At 32.0% G+C, this 8,733-nt stretch overlaps 1 protein-coding gene across 1 annotated transcript in view; it reads right to left on the bottom strand.

The window, feature by feature from the left end:
* Positions 1-8,733, bottom strand: part of sntg2 (syntrophin, gamma 2) — a 60,308-nt gene that overhangs the window by 5,668 nt on the left and 45,907 nt on the right. The window contains exons 15-16 of the mRNA XM_016284076.1: positions 5,551-5,643; positions 1,946-2,056 (exon numbers count right to left, since the gene is read on the bottom strand). Of these exons, the coding sequence (XP_016139562.1) occupies positions 1,946-2,056; positions 5,551-5,643 (204 nt within the window). The remainder of the gene's footprint in view (positions 1-1,945; positions 2,057-5,550; positions 5,644-8,733) is intronic.

An 8,733-nucleotide genomic window follows, 5' to 3' on the forward strand; every position in this document is an offset into this window, starting at 1 on the left:
TATATATATATATACACTGTATATTTGTTTGTAGCACTTGTACATGCATTTTCAAGTGTGTAGAACCCTGTATGTTTAATTAGGCCTATACTTGGCTTTAAAAATAAATAAATAAAGCCACTTAGCCAATGTAACTTTTAAACTTTATATATGTGTGTGTGTGTGTGTGTGTGTGTGTGTGTGTGTGTGTAAATAAGAACCTGAGCAGTGCTGTCAAACTGATTAATCGTAATTAATCGCATCTGAAATAATAGTTTGTTTACATAATATATGTGTGTGTACTATGTATATTTATATACAAATATAATAAATACACACACATGCATGTATATATTTAAGAAATATATCATGTTTATTTATATTTATTATTATTTATTTATATTTACACACATATATAAATTGTGTAAACACAAACTTTTATTTTGGATGCGATAAATCCCGATTAATCGATTTGACAGCGCTAGTTTACAGACACTTGCTTTCATAATTTGTATTTAATGACATTAAACATTTGAAAGCATTTAAAAACTTTTCAAGGCCACTGTTTTCTATATTGTAACTACTGCATTCACTACATAAACAATAATAGGTAGAACTACTTTCATGATTCAAAGATTTTAAACTGCAAATAAAATTAAGACTACAATCAATAATTCATCACAGTGTGTTTTTGGTATAATTGTAATTATGCCTCATGTTCTGTGAAGATTGATTGTATGTGTAAAAATAAAAATAGTCATTTTGAAATTAGCCTGTCAATTTGCCTTCAAATTATTTTTATATGTTACTCCGTTTAGTATTAATTTGACCCTTGCAAAAACACACTGTAAAAAAAAAGAATAAATAAATACATTTGATAATTGAGGAACTATATAAAATTTGGATTATAAAAATTCTGATTTATTTTACCGGTTTAGGGTAAATTAATATTGTTTTCCCTTCAAATTATTGTAATATGTTACTCTCTTTGGGATTGACAATGGAACAAATCACATAACAATAATAATGAATAAATAAGATGAGATTTACATCATTTTATGTCAGTATCTGCTCTACTGTAATAAAGATCTCATTGATTACTTTAAAACCTATCAGACACATTTCATCGTTTTTTCCGTATAAATATCAGCATCTGCACCAAATTTCATATTTGGGCCTCTGAATGAAGTTGAGCTGTTTTTCTCTCCATATTCTCACTATATCGTACTATAAACACCTAATGCACCAAATATACTCAACAGAAAACACACAAGCAAACTTTTTTTGTTTTTGATTATATTTTGACTAAAGGTTTAAAGGGGTCATATGATGCTTTTTTAAAGATCATTATATTGTGTATTTGGTGTAACAGAATATGTTGACATGCTTTAATGTTCAAAAAACACATTATTTTTCAAATACTGTACATTATTGTAGGTCCTCTATGCCCCGCCTCTCTCAAACGCTTCGTTTTCTACAAAGTCCCTCCTTCCGACAAGCGCAGTCTGCTCTGATTGGCCAGCTGACCCAGTGCATTGTGATTGGCCGAACACCGCAAGCACTCGTCGGAAATGTAACGCCCCTTACCATAATCACGAGCTTCATCTTGAGTCTTAACTTTGATAAAGAATATCTCTTTGGTTTTGAGACTTTAGTCTTTGCAACTTCAGGGATCTTATCTATGCACAATCAGCTTGTAACACTCCAAAGAGAAAGGAAAACTTGAAATCGCATCATATGACCCCTTTAAGAAACTATCCTATTTTTTCTGACTACTATTTCATATGTCAGGCTTCACAAGATTAAATATCTCATCTAATTTGACTATTTTTTTAAATGGACGATAAATCTGACATCAAAACAGTTAAACTAATATTGTAAACCCGGAAATTATGATATATTTATACAGCACAAATGTTGTCTGATGACATTTCATCCTAATATTCTCGTGTAAACACATTCTGACCTTCATTTCGATCTGTTTATTCTCTGAATTCTGGAACAGGAGCTTCACTCGTGTCTTGCCGTCATCCGATGAACCCTTCAGCTGGGAGAATTTGTATTTCCAGATGGTTTTCTGTGGAAAAGCAGGTGAAAAAATGTAAGCAGAGTAGACAGGCATGCTAAATCTGTGCACTTGAGAAATGAAGTGGTCATTCACTGATAAACCCCATTCACATCTGTGTTTTACGGAGCCCCTAAAGGGACAGTGGTAGGGAAAAAAATATTTTTCAAATCTTTTGCATTCAAACTTTTACGTTCTCTTCCCGTTTACTTTACAGCTTGCAGTGGTTCATACAGTTCCGTACGTTCACAATGGAACGGTTCAAAGAGTTTTATTTTGAACTTGGACTCAAATATAAAGAAATACAGTCAGTGCTTAGTTCAAGGCATGGTTTTGGGACATTTTAAAAAGCTTAATGTGGCTTAATGTGCTAAAACAGTGAAACTTGAGGACCGAATTCAGTACACGACTTCACCAGATGTTAACTGCTGGACTGGAGTGCTGTGGATTACTTGTGGATTATTGTGATGTTTTTATCAGCTGTTTGGACTCTCATTCTGACGGCACCCATACACTGCAGAGTATCTGTTGCTGAGCAAGTGATGCAATGCTACATTTCTCCAAATCTGATGAAGAAACAAACTCATCCTAATCTGGGATGACTTGAGGGTGAGCACATTTTCAGCAAATTTTCATTTTTGGCTGAACTATTCCTTTAAATTAGTCCATAAAGCACGTTAATTTCATGAGGACTGTAATAAAGCACTTTTATTACAGGTAGTTGAGCTGGTTTGGGTTAAACGCACAGACGTGATCAGTGCATCGTAAGAGAAGACTGAAGACTATCACGTTTAACACACTTTTCACTGATGTGAAAATCACAGCCTGCTATTCGAAACAAGAACAATACACGCCAGATTTAGACGGCACAATTAAACTGGTCTGTCAGCCTCGTAATCAGCCAGTGTTAGTCTATTCATGCCGTCCGAACGCTTCTGTGTGAATCACAAATCATGCCATTAACCAGCACCTGCTGAACTCTTCATTTCAAAAATAAAACATGATTAAGCTGTAATTTAGGAACACAAACATCCCAGAATTCGTCCGATTCACAGATAATACACTGTAAATAAATGAAAAAAAATGTAATATTTGCTGATGTCACTTACTGGATGATGATGATGTCATTGAGGAACTGGATTTTGATATTTTTTTTGATACTTTAATTTTTCAGTAAAGATATTTTCAAAACAATGGAACAACCTATTAATTGATCACCAACTAAAACAAAATTCACAAGGAACCATGTTTTGTTTAAACATTTTGATATGATAATATTTGGACAGAATAAAATTAAGAAAAAATAAAAATAAAACAATTTAATTAAATATAAATTAATAAAAAACTAAAATAAACATGGATGGAAAATGACTACCAAATAAAACAATATTCACAAGAAAACATGTTTTGTTTGAAACGTTTTGATTCTGATAACATTCAGATATTTTAATAGAGAATCAAATAAAAACAAAAACAAACAAATGGGAAAACACCTATTAATTGATCACCAATTAAAACAATATTCATAAGACATTTTTTTTTTTTATTTTAAACATTTTGATATTGATAACATGTTGTTGTTTCGATAGAAAATAAATAAAAATGAAAATAAAAATGAATAAATATACACAGAAAATAAATACAAATGAAAATAAAATGTAATAAATACACAGTGCCTTGCGAAAGTATTCATACCCCTTCATTTTTTTTCACGTTTTGTTATGTTGCTGCCTTATGATAAACTTCTTTAAATTACTTTTTTTCCATATCAATCTACACTCCATACACCATACTGACAATGCAAAAACAGAATTGTCACAACTTTGTAAATGTATTAAAAATAAAAAAAACTGAAATAAGTATATTGCATAAGTATTCATACTCTTAACTAACTATTTAGCTGAAGCACCTTTACAGTCTCAAGTCTTTTTTGTTTGATGCGACAAGCTTTTCTCATCATCATTTGGCAATTATCTGCCATTCTTCACCTCACCTCTCCACCTCTCAAGCTCTGTCAGGTTGGATGAGGGCAGATGCACATTTTCAGGTTTCTCCAGAATCATTTGATTGGGTTCAATCCCAGGCTGTGGCTAGGCCACTCGAGGACATTCACAGAGTTGTCTAGAAGCCACACTTGCTGTGTGCTTAGGGTCATTGTCCTGATGGAAGGTGAACCTTCTGCCCAGTCTGAGGTTCTGAATGCTCTGGACTGGGTTTTCATTAAGGCTATCTCCAGGGGGCGAACTACGGGGGGGCTCGGCTCCCCTTAATAAGACATGGGCTCCCCTGAAAACATGATTTGTGAAATTTTGGGGGGTCTCAAAAAATATTGACAATGTGTTATTTTGACGTGCAATTTCAGTTTTGTGTAATGTGATCATCGTAGATTATTATGTGTAAAATTGCAAAAATATTCATTCATTCATAGATTTAAACCTAATTCACTTCAATAAAGATAACTATACATGCTGTTCTTGTCATGAGCATCAAGGTGTGGGGGCGCTGCGGTGCAAATTCCACTTGTTTGTCCTTCTGTAGGTTTCTCCTATCTCCACATATGATCATGGCGCTCAACTAGAGTGACCATCAGGTTCTTGGTCACCAGTATAACTAAGCCCCTTCTCCATCAGTTGCTCAGTTTGGCCAGGAGGCCAGCTCTAGGAAGAGTCCTGGTTGTTCCAAGCGTCTTCCATAATGGATAATGGAGGCTACATGCGTCTGTGAACCTTCAATGCAGCAGAATTTTTTTCTGAACTCGTCCCCAGATGTGTGGCTTGACACAAACCTGTTTCTGAGCTCTACAGGCAGTTCTTTTGACCTCAAGGCTTGGTTTTTGCTCTGATATGCATTCTCAGCTGTTAGACCTTTTATTAAGACGTGTGTGCCTTTCCAAATCATACCCATTCAATTGAATTAGCCAGAGTTGAACTTCACTCGTGTAGAAACATCTACAAGTAATATGAATGCTCCTGAGCTAAATTTCAACTGTCTCAGATAAGGGTATGAATACTTATGCAATGGAATCATTTAAGTTTTTTTTTTTGTAATAAATTTGCAAAGATGTTAAAAAACAGTTTTTTTGCTTTACCATTATGGTGCATGGAGTGTAGATTGATGTGGGAAAAAAGTCATTTAAAGCAGTTTAACATAAGGCAGCAACATAACAAAATGTGAAAAAAATGTAACTGTAAGTGCAAATAAATACAAAAATAAAAAATAAACATGGCTGGATGGATAAATAAAACCAACCAAAAAAATAAATAAAAATGGAAAGACTTCTGCATATTTTGATAAAAATAAAATAAATACAAATGAAAATAAATAAATAACATGGATGTATGGATAAACAAAAACAAACAAAACAGCAGAAGCATAATCAGTTGAAATACTGAGCACAATATAAAGGCGGTTTATTGTGAGTTCACTGCTGTCAGGACTCAGCTGCGAGTTTCTGCTCAGAAAGCCAATAAGCAGTGAAAAACAGAGGCGCAGTTTGATTTTCTTACCTTTGAGATGCTGTCGGAGCAGGAGAAGCCCGACTCAAAGTCGAGTGTGAAGCACAGGATCTTGCCTTGACTGCTGCACATGTAGCTCTTCGACTGCAGAGGAAGAACAACAGGAACATTTACACAGAAAGCTCACCAGCACATTGTTTGCTGTAAACCCTTTAAAAACAACAGACCGACATTCATATTTAAATCGCTGAACATTCAACACTCCTGATCTCACATGCTTTATCTTCCCGGGAACGGGACAGGTACGGCACGGTTGCCATGGAAACGGCCGACCGACACTGCGATTAGACAGAGAAACTATGTGTAACAATCCATTTTCTGAAGAAAAATCCATATCCAGTCCAGTAATCCTCCAGTACCATCTGATACTATGGTACTACCACAGTAGTATTTGTGCATGCATCTCTTTGTTATACATCCAACCTGACAGAACTGGGGAGGATCTGCAAGGAGGAATGGCAGAGGATCCCTAAATCCAGGTGTGAAAAACTTGTTGCCTCTTTCCCAAAAAGACTCATGGCTGTATTAGATCCAAAGGGTGCTTCTACTAAATACTGAGCAAAGGGTCTGAATACTTAGGACCATGTGATATTTCAGTTTTTCTTTTTTAATAAATCTGCAAAAATGTCAACAATTCTGTGTTTTTCTGTCAATATGGGGTGCTGTGTGTACATTAATGAGGAAAAAAATTTAACTTAAATGATTTTAGCAAATGGCTGCAATATAACAAAGAGTGAAAAATTTAAGGGGGTCTGAATACTTTCCGTACCCACTGTATATGTATGTTTTTCGGGCCCTAATAATAATAATAAAAATAATAATAATAATAATAAACCCTAATGTTAATTAACTCATTATATGTGTAAATTCAAACACATCTGCAAGCCATGCCTATTTTTTTAGATAAAAAAAATAATAATAATAATAAAAAAAAGTGTATATATCCCATGCAAACTAGCCTTAACCTGGAAATGTATGTCTTCTAGTCCCACAGATATTGGATTATGGATTATGGGCGGCAGGAGCGCTCACTGTGTTTGGTGTCTGTGGGCTTGTGGTGGCTGTTTTAATTCAGCGGGCCAAACCTCGCCCTCAGCCCGCTCCAGTGTGACATTAATAAAATGCCAAAAGAATGTGGCCTCTTGTGAAATCACTTGTATATCGATCAGATGAAGAATGGTTTATTTAAAAAAAAAAAAAAAAAAAATTGTATTGCTGAGATAGGCAAATAGGCAAGTGTTTGACATTTTTAATATATATATATATATATATATATATATATATATATATATATATATAGACAAATAAATGAAAAAACTAATTGAAAACATTTTTAATAGTTTAAAATAATGCAAATTTAATTACCAATTAATTGCTTTAATATTTACATTAAAACAATAAACAAATAAATAAATAAATGTAAAACATTAAAAAAATAAAGCAAAGCAAAACAAAACATAAAACCTTACATACATACATGCATGCATACATACAAATATAACCATTATGAGGATCATAAAATATTTTAAATATTTTATTTCAAACTAAATTACTGAAAGCAATTATTGTAAAATGCAGTACAATACTTACCAATACTGATTGTTATTGATAATTACAGAACACATTTATGCTGAAACTGACTGACAACTTATAAGCTTACTTACAACAACTTAAAACTAATAAATAATAATCCACACCCCAAATTAAAATGCAAAGGCAGTTAAAAGCATAACCGGATCTCAGAAACGCAGCCGACAGCTTTGCTTTTCCAAATCAAATCCTCAAAAGTGGAAACATTTGTAGTTAAATATGCATGAAACGCAACAGTAATGTTCGCAGTATTACAGTTAGTGGCTCTTGAAATCAATTAGGCACGAGGAGGAGAGCGAGTTTTCACAAACGGCCGCCGGTGACATTTGGATTCTGCAACATCATCAAGCAATCTGTCGAGCCAGAGAAGAAGCCATTAAAGTTGGTCAACACAGCTCTGACTAATATGGATGGAGCAGGGGAATAATTTGCAGCTGTCCTGCCAGCATTTCTCTGGGCTCCTTATTATCTTCTGCATTAAACTCTCCCAGTTTACAGAATTAGGGACCAATGTTACTTTAGAATTACTGAGATTCTAATTTTAATTTATATTTTGAATTTACAGTTTTCATTTACATTTTGAATCAATTTTCATATTTTCCATTTTAACTTTAGTTAAAGTTTTAGTAATTTTGTTGTGCATTTTTATAAATTTTTGTTGTTTTATATATAGAGTTGTTGATCATTTTTAATTTCAGTTTTAGTTATTTTAGTACCACTTATACCATACAATACAGAAAAATCATAACATTTAAACAATTAAATAATTTTAGTTAAGGTATTAGTAATTTTGTTGTTTTTGTCATTTTTTATAGTTTTTGTTTTTATATATATGTCTATATAGTTTTTATTCTTTTTTAGTACCATTTTAGTATCAAGTTTTAAAAAATAATAAAAAATTAAAGCAAAAAAATAAATAAAAATAAAATGTTCTCAAATTCAAACAATTTATTTTAGTTAAGGTTTTAGTCATTTTGTTGTTTTAATCATTTTCAGAAGTTTTTGTCAATATAGTTTCTTATTCTTTTTTCAGTTTTAGTTATTTTAGTACCATTTTAGTATCAAGTAAAAAAAATTAAACTGATTAATTTTCGAATTTATTTTGTTGTGTTTTTATAAGTTTTAGTAGTTTGTTTTTTATATGTCTATATAATTTTTATTTCAGTACCATTTTAGCATCAAGTTAAACAAATAACAATGATAATAATAAAAAAGTACTAAAATCATAAAATGTATATATAGTTTTTTATTACATTTTTATTTCAGCTTTATACCATTTTAGTATCAAGCAAAAAAAATTAAACTGATTAATTTTCGAATTTATTTTGTTGTGTTTTTATAAGTTTTAGTAGTTTGTTTTTTATATGTCTATATAATTTTTATTTCAGTACCATTTTAGCATCAAGTTAAACAAATAACAATGATAATAATAAAAAAGTACTAAAATCATAAAATGTATATATAGTTTTTTATTACATTTTTATTTCAGCTTTATTTTTTTATTATGGTACATCGAGTTAAACTAAATTAACATGAGAAATGTTGCCTTGGCAAGTAGCTGAAATGAAAAAAGTTTTATATTAT

Source organism: Sinocyclocheilus grahami, unplaced genomic scaffold (genome assembly GCF_001515645.1).
Source record: "Sinocyclocheilus grahami isolate Dianchi unplaced genomic scaffold, SAMN03320097.WGS_v1.1 scaffold179.1, whole genome shotgun sequence".
In the NCBI taxonomy this organism is placed as follows: Eukaryota; Metazoa; Chordata; class Actinopteri; order Cypriniformes; family Cyprinidae; genus Sinocyclocheilus; species Sinocyclocheilus grahami.